Source organism: Diuraphis noxia, unplaced genomic scaffold (genome assembly GCF_037042655.1).
Source record: "Diuraphis noxia isolate RWA-SAM2 unplaced genomic scaffold, SU_Dnox_SAM2 contig0003, whole genome shotgun sequence".
NCBI lineage: Eukaryota > Metazoa > Arthropoda > Insecta > Hemiptera > Aphididae > Diuraphis > Diuraphis noxia.
Genome location: NW_028301713.1, coordinates 71152470 through 71175892, shown reverse-complemented (window position 1 = coordinate 71175892; position 23423 = coordinate 71152470). Strand labels below are relative to the sequence as shown.

The window sequence follows — 23423 nt, the reverse complement described above, 5'->3', positions numbered from 1 at the left end:
ATAAAATGTAAACTTTATGGTGCTTAATATTTATGTATCATGTATCATGTTATTAAATTGTAGTTGTAGTGTACGTTTAAAATGCGTTAAATAATATTGTTATTACAATGGCTACCGAAGTCGAGGACGTTTATATCAGTAAAAATAATAATCATTTATTTTTATTTTTTAATAGTTCTGGGTACGCGTTCTCATAATATTATCTATAATATTAAAATGTTGATGGATTTTTAAATTGTGAAAACGAAACTATGATGGATGTTGATCGGCGATGAGTTTCCACCGCGTGGATTTTTTACGTACCTACCCGATTTCCTATTATTATATTCGATGTGAAACGATCAAAAGAAAATTTATCGATGTTACATAAAACGCGTTTTACATCATCGATGTTTTGATCGAATACTATTATAAAATGTTGTTACAAGTAGCTATACTGCAGACGTCACGGTGCCTGGAATATTATATTATGAGTATTTAATAAACTGACGCACGGTACTGTTCGACAAGAAAAAACAAAAAAAAAAGAACACTTCGAATAGAAAAGTTGTTGAGGTTAAACATAAGCCCGAAAAAATGAGGTCAACCAACTCGACGCGAATACAGAGAATAATCAAGAAACAAAAATCAATACTTGTCGAGATCCACTTATACAATATGTAGGAATTGTTGTAAGTGCACATATTAATACAAATGGATTGTAGTCACTGAAATATGTTCGGCATAGTATTAATCAAACATTAACCATCGGAATATACGCATAATATACTTTATAAACAGTATACCGCTATTTTGTAACCGGAATAATATTCTAATTTCTAATAACTTCCTAGCTACTAAATATTATATTCTATAAACCTATAAAAAAAACAACACGTATGCATGTGTGTGTTTGTAGTTTATACTGAACGCGTAATAAAGTGGTTTTTAGTAATATTACAGTGATTCGATAGTATAATAAGAATGAAAAAATTCGAACGCGTTTTTATGTGTTTTTTTTGTATTTTAATTTTTCCCGGCGACGATTAGATTTTCCGAAAACACGTATGTTATTATTATATTGTATAGTACGTGGATATACGTGGCCTACGTCTATGGTCTATACTTATAGTTGACGACTGCGTTATTACGATTATTATTTATAAAAGGCAGTGAGGAGGAGGAGAAAAAAAACTGGTTATGTCTAGTGGAAATTACTGAGCACCAGATGTGTAATCTCGGGTCGGCGATGACTACGACCGTGTTCGGCAGTATTATTATTACTATTATTATAAACCCCCTCACCATTATGTCGGGTCTAAACCCCGATTATTATGTTAGATGTATGTAGGACTGCGCCTAGACTTGTAGTTTTCCGCCGATCGTCGATTATCGAATGTACTTATATTCTATATTACCATTATGCAGTGCAACAACGGTAGCTGGTGTATGATAAATTATATTGATAAGTTATTTTATTATCCTTTGGAAAGGCTATAATTTCTCTTGGGACCGATACGCGTGACATTCGGTGCACAGTTATAAACGTCTTCAACAAAAATCCGTGAAGACATGACGCATAAACAAAATAAAATAAAAAAAGATAAAAAAAATGAAACCAAAGAGATCTTTTCGGACAAGATGTTTTTCAAAAATCTTCACTCTTCAGACGAATACGGAGGCGTAAATTGGACTAAAATCACGAGATAGCGTTGTAGCAAACACCTCGAAAAATATATGTTTAATTCAATCGTATGTGGTCTATTGAAGATTGATGGGAACAGGAGGTAAATAAAATAATAAAATCGGTGGGGTAGCGATTGCTATCCGCTTCACCGTCCCGAAATCACACCTATTACCTGTATAAAATGTTCACACGACTTATGGCTTTAAAAATTATAATAACGCCACTATAGCTCTCAGTTTTTGTACCATAGGACAGAAGACATTATTGATAAAAAATATAGTTGCACTTGACGTGGTCACAACGATATTATACACTTAACACCTGTTGGCGATAAAATACACTTCGAGCTCGCGACCAACCTTGACCAGTAAAATCGACCACATGGCAACACCGCGGTGTACCTATGAGTGCCAGCAGGTGATATTAATTCGTTTGTACTAATTTTGTACGCTCATTATCGATTTCTATTGTTTTCAGAGTGTACCTAGCATAAAATATATTATGCTATATTATATTATTGTCATGGCCAACCGACTATTAGTGACGGTAAAAAGCTTTTTTCGTTTTTGATTTCGATCCGTCTAGTACCATTTATATTCTTCTCTCCCCGCGCACGATTATTGCACGGACGAGCATGATTACCGAATTACAAAGAAGACGACGGTGGCAGTATTTTTTTTTAATTTTTTTTTTATATACACTTATACATAACAGATATACATACAATTATACATGGTATTAATATTCTGTTCGGAAAACGCATGATTTGAAATATATTAAAATATAGGCAACACTTCGACACTGATCGCTGTATACCGTCGTCGGATATCGAAGGAAACTGGACATTCTCGGCCGAACCAATGATAATTTTCGCCATTATAAATAACTAAAGTCGTTGAATAACCGCAATAATTATCATTAAACATCATGCGTTAACGATGTGAGAGGAAGTGCATTAGGTGAATATTCGTACCGTTCGTGGCAGTGGCTGTTTAAATGGTATGACGCACCGGTCTAACTTTAGAACTCGAAACATTTCCAAACGATCAGTTATTTTATTATTTTATTTTATTTTTTCGTTTTGATTAATAATATTGTTCTCTGGCAATGTTTCAAAACTTGCAGTATGAGAATAAAATACACACGCACGCGCGCGTGCTCTCCCCAGTTCGTGAGAGCTATTTCACTAATTATGATTTTTGTTTATGCCGCCGCTGTTATTATCTAATTATAATTTATATTCCCGATAGAAATAGATGTTTGTGTTTAATTAATTATCGTACATCGGGATTGTTTTCAAGCATTTTATTGATGTGCCTGCCCAAATTTGAATGTGGCTATTTGGGTCCACAAATCATAACTGATGATAATTAACGAATAACAATAATTTATTTGTATTCTGTGTAATCACTATTTTATTTCCTAAAAAAAAATTGTCTATTTAAAATTTTCAGCTCTGTATTTGTATGCCCGGCGGCTATCACGAAAACCTTCTAAATCATTATGTATATGTACAAATATTATGTGAGCTCGTAGTCACGTCGCATCGCATTATCAGATCATTAGTTGAGTTTTAAATAATCCTAAGCTATAATTATTATACCTATCATTAAAAATAGGAATCAGAAGACGGGTTGAATTACGACTCCTGGTGCCGGTGGTCATTATTACCTACTGCAGTAGATTATAATAGTGTTTGATCACATTTTCTTTTTGTCCATTAACCCCGACCGTTTAAATTCTAAAAAAAAAAAATTATTAATTAGATTTTATTCGATGATAATCATACAGTGCGAGAGTGTGTGGGTTTAGCTGAATTTAGCGTGGTGGGGAGGGACACCGAAACGTAGCGAAATTTAATAAATAACAGGGCACGAAATAAAATGTCAGCGTAAGCGAAAAGGTCATACAATGTAAACTCGAGTTTTATTGCTGCTAAAGGTCAATTTGGTTTCTGGCAAAGCCTCACGATACGTTATTAGTTTGGAAACATGATTGACTAGGATTACAATTGAACGGTTCGCCGACGACGATGTGATGAATCGAGCACAATTTTTGTTTGTGTCATTAAACCTACCCGTATCCTATAGCTCACTACAATTATATTTAACGCATAATCATATAAATATTATTATTAATTTCATAATATTCGTAATGGCGTGCAGTGTGTAATGTTTGCATTGTTCGATAATAAATAGTGTGCTTAGGACTTTTCGAGTGACCCGATCATTACATTGGCCGAAGTTAACGATCCCTTTGGTGATTTCATCAGTGTGTTTTCCGTCGTTTAACCACTGAACACCGAGAAACGGCATACAAAGGAGCAACAACAACAACAATAATAATAATAATAAATAAATGCATTTGTATACATAATAATAATAATATTATATTATAACACACACACACAGACACACGTGTGGTAGTATGCGTACAAAGAAAAAAACGAAATATCCTTAGTCATTATACGTTTCTAAGCTTGGGACATGCCCACAAAACGAATACTCTAATGAACATGAAAATCTTTTATTATTAAACCGTAATAATATTATTATCGTCTCGTCGTCATAGACTAGTATTAATGATGTTTGCTGAGCCGAATGAAATTAATTATTGTTGCTTGTTAAAAAATATGTATACGTGTATAGAAAATATTTTCGTCATTATGAAAAAAAAAAATCATCACGAAGATATGTGGACTGCCATATTGAAATAAATTACTCGGTCATTAATTATTATTGTTGTAGTTGTAAGAATGAAATAGAATATTACCATTGTGTGTGTGTGTTTATAGGTAGGTATAACATAACATATCGAATGTTTAAAATGTACCTATTGATTGCTTTTCGATACGATTTTTGAATTACAATAATAATAATAATAACAACAAACTAATTATTTATTCAAAATAAAATTTGACAAACAATAGTAGATGATAGATTATGATTTAAAAAACTGATTTCAATAATATCTGTTCTGAATTCCTTGTACGGTTGTACGGGTACATATTTATGTAAAAAAAAGTATAATGCATATGTAATATGTACCTATATCTTGTATATTTATTTATATATCTAAAAGGAAACAAAAACGATTTATATGCCATTTACATAATAATATTGTGATCGTGCGAACGATTTCTGCCATATAATATCCGATTATAAAGTGGTACTAACCAGGTAACAGGTCACGACCGTACATAATTTCAAAGCAATGATAATTTTTGTTATCGGGTAATTCAATATGTTTACCGACGTCGCTGCCGCCCGCCGTTTATATATTATTATTATTATTATTACTATTATGACGTATAACAACGAAGCGGCGTGTTATTACTTATTATAAAGTAATATTCGAATGGTTGTGTATTCAGAGCAACATAGCCAACATATATTTTTATATAATATAATTTACAGTAAAAATGTATTACTAAATCGCGACGTTTTACACACTTTTGTATTAGCACTACAATGGAATTCAGAATTCTCTCTCCCTCTCTTCACAACAGTCCCAACACATTGAAAACGTTTCACGCGATAGTCGCCAATATTAACGGTCGCCAATCATTTTAATGATAATATTACTATAACGCGTCGTTGTTATAGCTATTTTAATACCATAGTGCAGGTAGGACGTACGTAATATTATGGGTACAATATATAATAGCTCTAATATGCATAATATACGTCGTACAACTAGAAATTATTATTGTTTATCCGTTTTTTGTGAACCTCATCTTCGGTTTAATAACATATATTTTTATATGAACGAATATAATAACAATTACAGGTTAATATCGTACCGTCATCTTCGTATTATTATTCTACATTATTTCGATATATTGCGTCTATGTATAATCATACAATATAAACTATACTATGTATACACGGATAATATTCTGTTCTTTAGAATTAAAATTAGAAAAAAAAAATTAATTATGGGGATCGAATTCACGAGCACTATTCAACGGTATAAAATATGTAATTAGATAGATTAGATTTTTATTATTACTATTTTGAGTACGGAACCGGTTTGAATTTTATTTGGTACGTCGATTTTATGGGTACGTGTGCAGTAATAGCCCGGCATTATGTAAACGATAGGGGAAAAAATGAATTTTAAATCATCGTTATTGACGTTTTGTCGTACTATTCTGTACTTAATTATGGGATATTTTCGAATGTGGTCCACGCGGGTAAGTAATAATAATGGTAGTAATATCCAATAGGAACGAAACACCGAAGGTCACAACGTCTTCTAAACAAACAACGTCGATGGCCGCGGTGGTAGATTAATACTCAGTCATCTGAAACCATCCGTCCGTTGTCGCGTTTATAATAATAATATATTTTGTAATATTATACAATCGTAAAGTTTTCCAAAGCACGCTTAGTTGATCACAACAATTTCACATGTGTAGGCATCAGGGGTGTGTAATTTCAATAATTACCGAGAACATTGAAACCTCTATTTTTTCAGATAATTAACCCAAAACCCACCCCCTCCCCGCACCACCAAATTGTGCCCATGTATGCGGGGCACAGTCGATATATTATTATTTGAAGCCGTATTGTATTTTAGGTACTTACATGGTAACATATAAGGTCTGACGTCGCACAAACGCCATTTTGTTATTTCAGTTGAATAAAATAAATACACTGGGCCAGCAGCGTATGATGATAATAATAATAATAATTGATATTGTCATGTAGGTATCAGAGCACACTCGTGGCACGTGCGCGTGCGCGTGTTAGGGGCCCATTCGAGCCGACAACAATACAATTATTATTCCAACAAATTTGTCAGCACGATGATCAATTTCGTTTCGAGAGCAATTTTTTGATTGATTGTTTCCTGTTCTCCGACTGGATTTGAATTCAGATATATTAAGAATTTAACTATGAAGATATAGTGTGATATCGAGTGCATTATTATTGCATGCCACAATCTTGCGGTCGTTTGTGTGTCGAAAATAGGAGCGATTTTCGATGTACATAATAGTACATGGCAGACGAGACAATTTCAAAAAATAAAAAACCACTAATCGTATACGACTGCTTGTACCCATAATAACACAGGTACTGCAAAATTGTGTTGCAGAACGTGTCTCGACTTGTTTTTTGACGAATTTTTCATCGTGAGAATGTGTTTGTGAAAATTCAACAGTTTAACAGTAAAGTGCACTTCCGTGTGGTGTATATTATATTCGAATAGTGTAGATTTCAAATGTAATAAGCACACAGTATTTTACAATACACTTCATATAGGCCACTGCGGTGGTCACTGGATATTTATATATTATACCATATGGTATAAACGTGAGTAAACACCGCAAGTAGAGGAAAGACTGTGTACCCTGTATACACGGTAATATAATATAGTAGACACAAACAATAAAAAATATATAGTATAATAAAATACATTTGGAACGTGTTATTAGCACCGTCGTCATTAGAAAACCTACACGGAGTAGGGGTTGAGGTCAAACGCGTTGATAGACGAAACCAGTAAACGAATCAATAATAATAATACACACGGTCTATTATAAGGCCTAAAGATAATTTCATGAGATTTATACATTAAATAGTATATCGTCAGACATGAGCTAGGTTGATATTTTATTAAACGGATAAAAAAAAAATAATAATAACCACGTTTACGTAATTTATTACTAAAAACTATTCAGCGTTCTCGGTAAAGCCGCCCGAGTTATTCAGCTTAGCTTTAGTTTTGACATTACTATAAACTGCTCGTCATAATGGAATAATACTGTTGTCGAATCAAAAAATCATTCTGAAAATTCTCTATGTAAAGTTTCGAAGAGTTTCCAGGTGGTGCGTGTGGTGTGCACTTCGTGTTGGTTTCGCGGGCGGGTTGGTGGTAAGGAACTAATATGACGGCGAGAAAGCCGGCCGTGACGACTTGGGCCGTGATAAAGTTGTATTTTATTTTACAAAACAAACCACTGATTTGACCGTAAATATAAAATGTTTAACAACCGTACTTAATGCAATGTTTTGGAAACAATTCAAGTAAACGCGGACGTCATTGGACGGGTTAAAGTAAATAAAATTAAATCTCTATGAAACTGTAGCGAAATGCATTTTAAAAGTCCTTTCCTTTGTCTCTTAACGACGTTTAAATAAATCTCGTTGTGACTTCGCGTGTTTACGTACAATTTTATTTAATTGCTTTATTTGATTTCCAATGGGAAAACGAACATAATAAATTGTGAATATGTACATCACATATTATATGAAACTAACCAAGGAAAGATGCAACTTATTGCCTACTTATATAAGGTGAAAACTTTACTGTCGAGGTATTTGATTTAAGTTCAATAAATATATTTTATAAACCTATAATTAATAATATTATAGGTACTCTCAACTTAATGCAGTAATATAATTTCAACTGTTTCGCATAAGTAGAACTTTTCTTTGTTTTAAAATTATTATAAAATATGATAACGCGTTTAGTCACGTCACATTAAACATTTTTATTTGATTTAAAATTTTCAAAATTATACGAAATGATAGATTAATTTTCTTTGGTAGGCTCGAACCACGTCCGTAGTACAAATTAATAATATTATGTAATGTGATTAGGTACATCAGATCATCGATTTTAATGCTCATTTTTCATTGTATTATATAAATTCCCTTTGAAAACCAACCATTTTTTATTATCTAATTAATGATAAATTACTTGGAACGTTGAACCGCAGACTCTTGTTTTAACAATTGGCTTGTTCCATTTCTTTTGACTTACGTATTTTCACTTCTAGCCTTTTTTGAGCTCGTTAAGTATATTGAGCAGACGTCCTTTCCAGTTTTTTATTTTTATTTTTACTATTAAATCCCTCTTAGGGATTCTACTTTGAATTTGAATGTCTTTGTTATCCTTCTATCGTTTCAGAGAATACTTCAGTTTTGTAAAATAATACTACCTATACTTGTGAAAAACCATGACAAGATTATTATTATACATAATATTTCATAAGCACGCGTGTCAACAGTTTTTGATTGTCAATCGTTTGTTTTTTTCGATATCGAATTTGTTTCGCAGACTCGTTAAACGTTATTAAAATTATCCCCATCAAGCACAATTCTGAGTTTACAGTAGGTAGTTTATAATATTTTTAATATAACAACGATTAAAAATCCGAACTATACATCGGGTTCAATAAATTTATTAAATATTCCATTTTTAACGTGCGATTGTACCTAAACAGAATGCACAAATGGTATTCTGATAACAAATAACGTAAAAATCTATATTTAAGCATAAAATGTAGGTACGTGAACTCCAAGGATATTGATTATATATTATATGACCCTGACAAAAAGGTGACCTCGGATTCTATTTTTACAGTACTCAAGACATTCTTTCTTCTTCACGAAGAATTAAAAACGTTGTACTAATAAGATAACCATCCGAAAATGTGTTTACGAAAATCATTCACATTGACATAACTCACAAGTTGCGACTTGTGAGATATAAATTAGCCAAGTGTGTACCTAGGTACCCAACAACACTTATACTTATTATACTATTATTTATTAAATTTTAGATATTATACAGTCATATAATTAATATAACTGTGGAGTTCGGTACATGTAGACTTCTTAACCGTTAAGAAATAAAACCTTGAAGTGTGCATTAACACACAAGCAGTTATAATATGTTCAGTAAATAATACAATAAACAAATGGAGGCAATTCAAATAAGTTTTAATGAACTCAAGTAGAGGATGCGACGTTATGACGTCAACTAATATGTACCTAATACAATGTTGTCAATTTTCATCGAGGATTTAGTTCGATTAATTGCTGTTGTCACGACGCGATTCGTCACTACAATATTTTCAAATCGGACAGACTGACACACGTCATTTTATTATAGTCGTATAACATTTATCGCATATTTTTTGGTGAACATTTCTATCTTTCACATTAAGAGGACGTTTCACCCGCATGTGTTGTCTCCGTCTTACAAGTGCGTAACATTACAAAAACTTTTACGCGCGGGAAAGAACCGAGAAAGATACAGTTATAACTAAGAAACGAAATTTTCATCACATAAAAAGGAGAATTTTGTCTGTGCAATATCGTTTTTATTTTTTCGATATCAGAACTACAAAAAAAGTTATTCATGCTTAAAAAACGCAAAACTAATGTATTATAAAACAATAAGAATTTTTGTTGTATAAGTGATATCGAAAAAATAAAAGCGATATTGCACAGACAAAATTCACCTTTTTATGTGGTGAAAATTTCGTTTCTTAGTTATAACTGTATCTTTCTCTGTTCTTTACCGCGCAAAACAGTTTTTGCAATGTTACGCACTTGTAAGACGGAGACAACACATGCGGGTGAAACGTCCTCTTAAACCTGTAACATAATATTCAAAGTGAATAAAATAAATGAAACACTCATTCTTGCATTTCAACAATGTTGATCGTGGGCATTGAACTCCTGTACTTACCTGTTAATTTTCTTAGTAGGACCGTATTAAATCACATTTGCAATGTAAAAAAATAAATTATAAATATACATGTGTTTATAAAAAAATAAATAAATATATACAATATCTGATTGGCACTTATTGTATAACATGCGCATAAACCACTGGTTGGCTGAGATGCATAACTTGGCATCGGACAGTGATTTTGTGCAAATGTCTTTTTTGCGTCCGAGCCAAGGGCAATAAATCACGCGAGAACGCTAACATTTAAAAACACGAGAAAACGACATATTAACCCATTTACTTGGTTATTTTTCATTAAACAGGGGTGGGAGGATAAAAAAAAATAAACAACCATAATTAATAATTATTGTCCAATTACTTACAAAAACGCGTAATAAATAATATTTCATTGTGCAGGGGACAATAATCATATAAAATATTATAGATATTTTTTCAAATGACGCAATCGACGAGAAAGTAACACGAATAATATACAATATAGATGTATATAAATATATTATCATATTGTGCTTATCGGATGGATTTTTCATTTAATATTGCAATAAATAGAGCACACAGAGCTTGAACGAACGCCAATCGATTTAATCGTGGTCATCCGCGAAAATTACGGAATATAATATAAATTGCAAAAATAAAGAAAAGGACAATATAATACCATCGCATCATCTCGGGACTTTATCCACTAAAAAAAATATAACATTGCCTATGTGCATAATGCATAATGCATGCGCACAAAAAATATTAAATATGCAATTTTTTGTATCAAATATGAATTTATTATGTGATAAAAACTTTAAAAAAAAAAATCATATTACTCAAAAACTGTAATAATATGCAAATATATGTATTATGCTTTTGTTTTTGATATTATTAAAATAGAATATTATAGTTTCTAATTAATATTAGTATTTTCTGCACAACAAGAATTAATTATTAAATATATTATGTGCGATTCAAAATGTATAAAGATGGCCGTGGTTGTACGTGAAAGTTCTTTATTTTACATTGGCTATTATTTTTGTAATTTATTAACAAAATATGCGTTATCATGTAAAATCTTATTAAATTTAATATGCAAATTTGCTTAATTTTTGGTGAAATATTATACAAAAATACGAAACATAGGTACCTACATTTTTGGATTTTAGTTGTATGAATTTATGTCGAATCGTATTTTTAATATTACGTGATTTTTAAAGAAATATGCAAATCCATCTAGTTATAAGTGCTGATTATGTACGTAATGTATGCGTCTGATGTGCACCGAGACTATTTTCAAGGTTGATGTACTCAGGTATTTACAGGGTACCTACATCTAAGTAGATAAACGAAAAACACAATCTTACCACCGACGATCTGGTCTATGATTAGGTATATTATAAGGAAACGTGTGGGAGTTGAATTCGTGTAACGCGAATTATCGTATTATTTTTATCATAACAATAATATTGTATTGCACATAATATTATTATACCTGCTGATATAATGTTGGAAAACAAAGCAAAACATACGACTTATTGCATTTATACACTGTTTTACACTACACATATATATGTATAAATTAATATAATATCATTGCACTATAATATTATACTGCTGTTTGTGTGTGCTTAATGTATATCCACGTCGGCGGGGACAATATTTTTAACTACCTACCAGTGCTATCGGTACGACGAAAAACACATTAAAATAATGCCAAGTAAATAATATAAACAAATATAAACACACACGCACACCAGTGTTTATGTGCGTATGCAATTAAACGTTGTGAATCGTTTAGTCCCCGACCAGTTTTCAATGTGAATCGTCTGTATAATATAATATATATTATTTTGTATGCATATATATACATATATATGATGCATAATATTATTATTATATTACATAGGTATAATACGAGTGCGTTTTTTAATAGTGCCGAACAATAGGCTGTAGGTACTCCTGGAAAACGCACTACACTTTATTACCTAATAAAAATGTATATATAATATATATATTATATATATATATATATTACATATAAAAACATGTTTAGCATTTTTCATTAAAACTTTTTTCGTTTGGTTTACGTTCTAAGATTTTACGACTTTTAACCCGATATAATACCAATGTTTTAGTAATAATTAGTGACGATTTTTTTCTTCCAATAATGGCTGTACTTACTATAAATATTTTAATAATAAATAGTTTTGCTGTAATATCATTCGTAGCATAATATATATAATATATATATATATATATATATTATTATTAAAACGAACTGCGTCAAGTGATTTTATTTTTTATTTTTCACGATCGCTATTTTGCTTAACTACTAAGTTAATTTTATTTTTGTGAACCATCATCATAATGATGAACAAACTTCCATTCGACCTGCAGCATACTGTGCAATATGCGGAATTCAGAACGTTACAACTACTGAAATTATAAAACTAAAAAAAAAACAAAACAATGTTGCAGTGTATTACAATGCTTCGATTTACATGTAAAAAAAAAACACCTCAGACTGTTCAGTTTTATAAAAAAAGGAAGTTTATGAATACGTGCGTTAATCCGATTAATATAGGTTAGTTCTCTATATATTATATTTTATACAATTCTCTTCTTTTTCTTCAAAATAATCATTATGACCACGAATAATATGGGGAAAATTGTTTACCTACGCATCAGTACCTTTCAATCTTTCTTAGCTCTTGTACACAGCTGTATACTTTAAGCCGATTCGAATCTCTTTCTATATACGCACTTTAATCAATACTGCGCTTGGGGAGCGTTCCTGCTCAACACCACCCCCCTTCCCCCCATCATCACCGCCACCGACGCCATCTTCGCCCATTAGAGCGATTTAATTGCCTCTGACGGCGGGTTATTTATTTATATTATAAAACATTCGACAGGGGAGAGCAGAGTAGAACGCCGAGGAATATTTACATATATTTCCCGTGCATCACACGATAAATATTATATGCCGTAATAGTTTTAAAAAGTTAAATTAAACTCACGAGTGTTCTTTAAGTCGTTCGTTAGTTTCGCAGAAACTTTACAATAATCCTTGTATAAATTGAAAGAATAAAAAGTTTCGGTCGTATACTGAATTACAATAAACCTAGGCAAACTTGTAGAATAACGTTTTTGTTGCATTATTTTTCTACGGGGCACGCATTCAATTTTTGGTCCTGGTAAGATAAAAATAAAAATAATAATAACAATAAATACCTAACAGGAAAAAAATCGAAATATCCTGTCCAGTCACGTTGGATTAATATTTTATAGGTGCAATTTACATCGTTGTGTCACATTGTCGGTCCGGGGATATAATATTATTATTTATATACGACATGTTGGTCGCAGCAGTGGATATAATAAACGGTGGACCGGTACGTCATCAATTACGAGCGGTCTGATATTAATTCTTAACCTTGTGTTTTCCAAATAGGAATAATATATACGTCTGGGGTAGAGTATTTTTTTTCTTCTTCTTAAGGGTGATGGCTATGTGCAAAGGATGAAGAGGACGAAGTATACAAGAGATATAGACGGATACAGTGTGCGAGGGAGAGTGGGTTAGAGAGAGAGAGAGAGAGAAAGAGAGAGAGAAATGAATAGATTGAGAGAGATAGATAGATGAGTAGTCGGTTCTTTATTGTTCGGTATAAAATAAATAAATTGAAAGCGGCGGCGGCAGATCGCAGACAATGAGGTCGGGTAATAAACGAGACAATTGTAAATAAAAGAAAAATAATATATATAAATGGTGGTATTTACAACGGCAGAGCTTATTTGACATTTACTTGACGTGGAAAACTAGTTTTCGTGTTTGCTTTTGTCCGGGGCGCGTGTTTGCGCTGTTTACCCCGTCCGCCAGTCGGTCAGTCTACCGTTTGCAGGGAACGTCGCGGGGCGGACGTTGTGGCTTTGTTGTTTGGGTGGTCCTCCACCTCAGTGACCGAAGGACGGACATCACGGATAATTATTGTCATTATTATTAACCAAAATTTAATAACAGATACGTTTTTCGGCCCAGTATCCACGACAAGATTGTCGAATTGCCGATATAAATAATATTAACATATATTGTTGGAAACATTTTTTTTTTTTCATTCGATCGGAACCATAACATTATTGTTTCTCCACCGCACTCCGCCCGCCAATCGCCACCACCAATCTATAAGTCGTTCAAGCGATACTTACACTAATATTTGTATCTTTAATGATATGTATCTATATAAAGACACGAGGTGTACTATGCATAGTAACTATTATAAAATATAATATAAATAATTGTCGCCTGCCTATAGGCCGCAAAAAAAATATCGATTTCTGATTAATCAAACTTAGGATCTATTGAATTATATGTGACACTGTTACTGAAGTAATGTTAACACGTATTAATGGATAAAAAAATAATGACTTCGTATATTTTATTGATTATCATTATATACGAATACCACCTTTGTTACGAACGTAAAAAGTGAAAAAAAAAAAAAAAACAATATTTAAGGTGCCTTAATATATTAATACGGACAATGTAATCAATAACGTGCAACCCTTAATTAATGTTTTTTTTTCTTTGTCTTCGTGTGTACGATTAATTATAATATTGTTTATACACCTATAACTATATAGTTCTACCCTTTACGCGTGAAGGCGTAACGTCCCGCAGTGGTATATGTATAACACACGTCCATACTTACATTTCAATATCACAATAATTATTTATCGACTTCACATTAATCAGATGTACATTGTTCGCAGTGTCTCTAATTATAATAGTACCTATAATATTATATAATTAAACAGAAATTTTCTACTGCATAGGTTTTGATTTATTATATCGTCATAAATCATTAAGCCGCCGTGTGCGATGTTCCATGGTCTCGTATTTCATCAGTGATTCCCAATGTATAATAATATGGAACTATTATTATTTAACTTAACGCGGAACGACCGTGCCAGACGAAGGCATTATGGTACAATATTCACTATTATATTATAATGTAAGCTCGGATTGTTGGTACCTATAATAATACGATGAACGGTTTCGATCGTTTCGGATATTAATTATTAATTATTGCTAATTATTATTTAATATTTAATTATATTGTATACCTACTATTGTATGTATATGCGTGTGAAACTCGAAAATTTAGACGCGTACGGGATGACATTTCCGGGGAAGGAGCCGTGGTGATAGTCGGGGGTGGGGAGGAGAACGGCTGTTCGATAATAAGTGATAACAGTGTAAGTTGAAAAAATCCGATAGGTTTGTAAAATACACGTTTTCCCGTGAGTAACGTCACATACGATGAGAACCACTGCTCAGACACGTTGTCGACTGCCGCTGCAGCAGTTGTTGCCCTCCGAGTAATTATTATTTTAACGTTCCGTTATTCCGCGCTCCCTTCGGTAAAAATCGTGTGTTCGTGACTACAATAACACTGACACTGCAATGATAATACCAATATTAATATTATATTTTATCGTACGACAACGATATTCTAAACGTTTTTTCGTTTTCTTTTTGTTTCCAGAGGACCGACAACCTGGACTTGTCTCTATCGGTGGCCCACAACATGCACAACAACAACAACAATAACAACAACAACCACTACACAAGCATGGCTGAACACGTGAGTCTCTTTTCGTTTACAATATTAATTATTATAATATTATAAAGATACACATTAATATTTTCCATTCGTCACTCGGTTAGTGATTGGTGGGATGGTTACATATTATAGTTATCACCACAATACTCGATTTTATATAGTATTAGTAGGTATTATTATTATTATTATTTTTTTTTTGACAATTAGAGTTTTGTTATATTACTTTCGGAATACATAAAATAAAACCATAGCAAAACCAAATTTTCTGTAGAATAAACAATAATAACGTTTAACGTTTCACGTTGAAATTCTTACTGAACTGAATTAATAATGTCGAATTGAAGTGGTTTGGCCTTCGAGCATTTTTAACGACAAAATCGGACGATCTATTCGACTGCGATATTTCGTTGAAATTACTGTATATTATTGCGTGACGTGTTCTCTCGAATCTAAATCTATATTGTCGCTTAAAACATATTGTGCAGCTGCTGTACCACCTATATACAGCAGCGGAGACTTGTTGATGTTTTTGGCGTACGAAGAATGAAGAATATGACGATGCAGTAGGTTTTTGGGGGAAGAACGTATGGTTACAGGACGGAGCGCGTTGTAATTTTACCTGGTGTGTTGTAGTAGTATTCGAGTGTGTGTGTGTGAGTAGACTGGACTACAAAGAAAAGTCATAAATTTTAATGGAATGCTTAATAAAATGGCTGAAGAAGGAGGGAAAAAAGTGTTACCACGGTGTACGGAGAATGTAGATCAGGGTGAGGGGTGGGCAGAGTAGAGAGATGGAAGAGAGAGAGGACGTTGAATTATTCAACAAATATGAGGCCATTGTATGCTGATTTTTCTGTCTTCTCATAAATTTATCAACGCATCTTTCGCGATTTGTATCGTTTTATGAAAGAATAAAAATGTATAATAAATTGGCGAACCAGTTTCTTTCAAACAATATTTGAAAAGAAACGAAAACAAATGAATAAGTATTATACATTGTAATAATAATATGGTAACTGAAATTAACCATTATTATTATTATTATTATTATTATTTTATAGGTTCTATCCCCCCTCCGACGTGACGCATTATATAATCGTGTTTTTGAAACGCCCTTCTGATATACGGTCGGGACAGAGTGATTAATCGTTTTGCTTTTTGGAACATTACTGGCTTACGAATGTCTTAGGTACAGGTTAAGTAATAATATTTCGAATATTGTTAAGTTTTTATGAAATCCTTATCCGTATTTTTTTGAATATCTCTCATGCGCTACACACACACACACACACACACACGCCATGATAATAATTAGGATACAAAGAGGCCAGACGAACCGACGTACAACAGCTGGCCATGGAATGTAATTCATTACACACATATAGTATAACTATATGCATACTACTTATATATATATATAATATATCTTTACACCCCTTGTTCTTCTCCCACCGTTCACAGCACTTATCGTTTTTTTTCTCCTTTGCTAGGTACACGTTTCTTCTTTATTTAAAAAACTCACTAGTACCTAATATTCCGAGAAAACACTTTAAACCAGCCCACTGAGATAATAAAATGTGTAACAATATTCTATCGTTCGTTCACCGCTGCACAGTTTAAGATAAATATGATTTTATTTATTCAACAATTGCGCGAAGAATAAACAACTCGTTTATCTTTGTAGAACCATTAATCCCGTTGAACGTTATCTGTATGTGAACACCAGAGTCAAGGCACAAAGTAAATTGAAAAAAAAAAAGAAGAAAAAAATTCAACACACGGTACTATCAGTCCGATAATTAGTATTCTTGACATTAATTATGAGTTACGACAATAATAATTGCAATGGTACCTATAGTTGTTTCACCGGTTTAATTCATTTTTTTGTATAATGTTCAAAAGTGATGACAGTCTATTGAATTGTTATGTTATTAAAAAAATAAATATTTTAAATGTATTATCATATTATCGTCAATGTTTAACATTCATGTTAAATGTGTTTTCGGAGTTTTAATTGTACATTTTATAAAGTAGTATCATTGATTATAGATTATTAATAATAATAATTATTTATTATTTATTTGTTCTATGATCAATGGTACTATCATAAATTATTACAGTATATCAAATCCACGTCCTTAATAATCTATTAGCATTATTAAAATATAATATTATAGTCCATTACTTTTTTTGATGGACTGACGGAAGTACTAGGATAGGCCGGGCCGGAGCGCGAGTTTTAGAGTTGTTATAACCTTCCGTCTGCAGCGTGCCGGTGGACGTCGAAGCAAAGAAATGCGACAACGGATACCCGTAATACCGGAAGGAGATGCGTCAGTGCGCCAATAGGATTTGGTTAAGTCTATCGTGCAGGTTACGATTTATAGGTAGATAATTTGGTGGCGATAAAACCAAGAAAAATAATATATGTATATATATTAACGCTTATAAATAAAGTGACTGTCAAGATTTTTATCAAGCAAACCCTTCTTAAATAGATTGTAAAACAAGATTTTTTTCTCGTCTTCAGTAGTTAATGCTTATTGGAAATATACAGTGACCCAACAAAAAGTATTTTCAATAGATATTATATCTCTAGTATATCAATATTGAAAATAAAAACTAGTTTTTTCATCTTGTTCGTCGACATTTGACACCTGCCCCGAATTTTCTTATTTTTACTTCGAGAACAATAAAATATTCTAGTTAATTCCACGTGATATCACTGAACGCAGCTGTAAAACAAAGCTTTATATTACCTATTCAAAAACACACATTTTTATCTTAAGTGATGCAATCCTACGGTAAATGCAATAAATGAAGTCACCTAAATAAACATGATTTATGTTCATTAAATAACTCCACAGAAATAACCAACCAATGATTACGTAGGTATAGATTTGTTTTATACTTAATCAACATATTGAACAATAGTAGTTTGAACAAACAATTATAACTTCTTAAATAATCACGACGTTTTTGTTTAAAATTTGTATTCGTATAGAAATGCTTGAGGTAATAAAATATTTATTATTTTATTTATCGTCGGGAGGACGGATTGTTGATTTTACCTAACAAAACTATTGACCTTGATTCATGGAAATAAAAATAAATTTTAAGCTGTTGAAATATTAGAATATTTTGCTTACTAACAGTGTTCATAAAAAAGGTTATCAAGTATCGTATAATTCCCATAGAATTAGTTTTTTTTTTTATTTCAAGCGGTTTTTCTTAATGGTTTCAATTAAAAAAAAAATACTTATATGCATTCTTATAAATTATTCACGATTTCGTATTAACGTAAATTATTGTTAAATAAATTGCCTGGCAATTAATTAGAAGTTGCGCGTGGTGAAGGTTTTTCCAATCTTTGTTCGTTGAATAAAAAATAATTATTGTTTTAGTGGACAATAATGGTTTGATCAATATAATATTATCGTATTATACACGCATTTTCTTTGTCCAATGGAACTGTGGAGCGCAAAGGACGTGATGGTCACTAACAGATTTCGAATTTGTATTTGCACACACTGCAGACCGTCGTTGTTCACGTTGTTCATAGTCTCGTATTGTATATTTTGCGATCGTACAATGATTGTTGTTTGAAAATGTTTGGGATAATATTATAAAATGTTATCATTACGCACATTATTAGTAATAATCATGATAAATTAACGAAAAATAAATATCAATCGACGACGACAACGACGAGTGCACATGATTTTCGATCCAACGCAACACGTAGGTAGTATGATATAATAATAATGTGGACATGGACAATTATATACACCTCATGTGCAGTGACAATGATAATAACAACATGCGAGAACAGTAGGAGAAACGTCGCCGTTCATGTGGGCACGGGATCTTGTGGCTTCTCGGCTATATGGAAGATTTATTATATAAAAAAAAAGCTAATAATAATCATAGTAATAATGCATGGTTAATGAATGCGTTTCGTGGTCAACGTGGCAACGACCTATAAGAGACTCTGTCAATCATGGTTGAACGGTTTGGTCATCTCCCATCGTCATAGGTAACACATAATACCATTAACGGCTGAATTCTCTGGACATACACACTAAAAAAAAAACCTATGCCCATCACACACCCATTACTAGTCAACATAATAATATCTCCTACAATCTACTTATAATCTGTTATAATTTATTTATTTTACTTATTCTATAATATTGTGTAATGCCGTTCAATTGTGACTTACATTTAAGCCAATTGAAATAATTATAGTAATAATATCATTATATAGCAAAAACGATAAAAATATACTTAATATTACCCCGTTATAGACAGTATCATCGTCTACGTTTCCTATGGATTATAATTAAATATTTTTTTTTTTTTTTGGTGGTCCTTCACTGAATTTTTTAATACAAAGCAGCCACTAGCGACCGTGTAACTTGGGGTCTCAAACAAATGTTGGTCAATACGGACAACGTATATCACATCAAATCTTACACAATATCACGGTAATAAAATCTGACTGTTGGTAACTAAAATAAAAAAAAAATAAAATCAAATATTATCTCGCGCAGCGTTATTACTTCAGTTGGGTTCGACCTTGATCCTTCATTAACTCTCCAACTGGTCGTTACAGCCGGGTGTTTCGTTTTACGTTATATAGGTATACAACAAACGGCGATCATTTGTTGAAAACAGCCATACACAATTTTTATGTAACCGTGTTAATTGACAATATTTTTTTCTTTCAAAAAAGAGTTTTTTTTTGGTTCATTTTTTAATTAAAAATATGTTTTGAGACGTATGGAATAAATGGTTTGATTATTCTGTTATATCAAAATGTTATTTGTTTAATGATACTGCACATAAAATAACTGTGAAATTCTAAGTACAAAAATGTTTGTAATTTGTTTAAATAATATTACACATTCGTTTGTAATGTTAGTAATGTTACGCAAATACAATTTAAAAGGAACACGAATGTATATAGTTGAGATATTCAAGGAGATCATATTTAGTATTTCTTTTATGTTCCAAGTACCAACGTAATTGCATGTTTATTATTTATGTATTTTTCTTGTAAAAACAACATTAAATTTCCGTCTAGCGGGAATACAATTTCTCGAGAAAATGTTATAAGTTTTGTTAAAAAAGTTTTATTAAGTTACAAATGAAAACTATGTCCTTTCATGGATAACAACTTTTTTTTTACAAGCAGTTTTCTTTGCAGATAACACGAAAGTCGGAAACCTAATGATCACGTTTATTGATTTTGATTTTAAATAAATTTTAAATAAAGAATGTTTTTTTATTTCATTGGCCTTATTTAATTTATTAAACATATGATATATATGATCTAGAAAATGTTAAAATTTAAAAGACTAAAAATTTTATGATCTCGTCAGGTTAGTTTTAGTTAGCTTAAGTGCTTTTGAAGAATTTAATTGGTCGTTAAACATTTATTTGTATGTCATTGACAGAGTAAGATGGTCATGTCAAAATGATTTAAGCTTATTTGAATAATATTGAATTCACAAATAATAATTCCCATTATGTTTAGTGCATTTGTACTAAAATTAATGAATACACACATTTAATTGTTCAATTTCGAATCCTAATAACTAACAAGCCGTGTGGAGTATTATGAAATATGATTTTAAATTAAATATAAATAATCAATAAAACTTGATGGGCTCATTGGCCGAAAGGAAAACAAATTATGAGAGTCACTTTAAAAATGAACAAATTCGAGATAGCCGTAGCAGAGAGGGAGGGAAGATAATTTTAAAACAAATACAGAAATGAGAAAAAGCAAATATGAATTTAAAACAAAAGGCCATTATGAATAATGAAATTTATATTGCCCTGGAGCGCTAATTACAAGTAGAAGGTTGAAATAAATTGTTATTGGCTCTGTGGTTACGTTTTTAATTAAGAAAATGTTTCTGAGTAGCGAGCACTCATAAAACGTTTATTAAACATATGGTTCATTTCCAAACGAATCTGTGTGTAACTTTTTTAAATCACTAGTAACGTCTGGAGCCATAATTCAACGCCGGTGTGAAAAGTTTAAATTTAATTAGATAAAATTTCCATTAATATAATTTATTAGATTCGGTTTTTATGAAAACGATCATTTTTTCTTTTCCTTACAGAAATCTCAAAACTTTTTTTGATTACAATACATTTCCACAATTCAGTAGGTACCTAGCGCGTCAGTTTAACCTTTACATTATGATAGCTGTCTGGGAAGCCTTTAATGACTTACATGTTTGACCTTACGCTTGCGATAGTTGTCCGGACGAGTATTTAAAAATCATTTTGACTGTTATATATTGTATAGTGCATTCTTTACATGATGATAATAATATTAGGTACATCATTACCGGGATGCGACTTTACACGAGATCAATCGATTTAAAAATAGATAACAAAAGCAAATTAAATTTTTTTTATCTACTCAAAAATTGCATCAAAAGTCGTGAGATAGCTTTATTATCTATGATAATGGCATTGTATAAAAACGGTTTGTCTTAGTCGCTTGGTCCTCGTATAGTTTTGTAAAAAACATGCGTATTACTGTCAGAACGATTATGCACGATCGAATTTCCGGTCTCACGATAACAAAAACCGAAATAAAATTAAAATTCGCTAAAACCCAATAACATTTTCGTAGTATATTAATAATGATATTATCATACAGCCGTCGCTTGAAAACGCACGATGACACGTGGCGGGATCCAACAGATTTTGGCACGCCGAATTCGGACGGCCTTCGGTCACATTATTGATTCATAACACAAAAATAAATTTTTTTATTAAATCATAAAATTATGATAAACGTTTTGACGTGTTTTTTAAAATTAATTTTATTTCCAGACATTTCACACACCGAGTTTCGGGGACGAGGGTTTCGACATCCCGTCGATGGGCAATCAAGGAAACAACTCGACCACCTCGCCGAGTTGTAACAACGTGTCGAGTCAATCTAATGGTTCGGCCGATTCTATAATCACTTCGCACACGCAACCGCAGCCATCGACTTTGGCATATCAACACAGTCAAGTGAGTAGTGTGTTTTTTAAAAACTCATTGGTTGCAATATTAAATAACAGTTTGGTAACTGGGGCTCATAGTTATTGAATTCGAATATTTTTATTTAATGATCCAAAAAAACGTCTTGTAAGAAAATGATTGAAAAAAAATATCACTAAATATTTTTAATATTTTTGATTAAATAAGTGATTGGTATTTTAAATGATGATTTTTTTTTTCGGAAAAACATTATTGTACTTCAAACATAAATAACTCAAATTATTATAATAACGAATTTTCAGAACGCAAGCAAGTTAGATATTTATCTAAAATAATAAATATTTTATTAATAGTCTTTTTGTATTGTGATTTATTCATTTTCTGGTAATTTTATTTTGCTAGATTTGTCGATAACAACAACCAAGTTCATAGTTTTTACATCATATTTGAAGAATTTTTATTGTTTGTAAATGCAACTACTCTACTCAAGTTCTAATCAAATATAATACCTATGTTATTATTATGATTTCTGTCGCAGATTTACAACCACATACACATCATACACTGATTATTTATTACACAGTATTATGTGATAGTAATATAATATGATATAATATCTTGTACATATAGTCGTAGAATATTAT

At 31.7% G+C, this 23423-nt stretch overlaps 1 protein-coding gene across 6 annotated transcripts in view; it reads left to right on the top strand.

Annotated features, from left to right (window-relative positions):
- LOC107164695 (uncharacterized) overlaps positions 1–23423 on the top strand; it is a 104659-nt gene that overhangs the window by 59689 nt on the left and 21547 nt on the right. For all 6 annotated transcript variants that reach the window (XM_089222417.1, XM_089222422.1, XM_089222420.1 and 3 more), the window contains 2 exons: positions 15688–15786; positions 22624–22809. In XM_089222417.1, coding sequence (XP_089078543.1) covers positions 15688–15786; positions 22624–22809 — 285 coding nt within the window. The remainder of the gene's footprint in view (positions 1–15687; positions 15787–22623; positions 22810–23423) is intronic.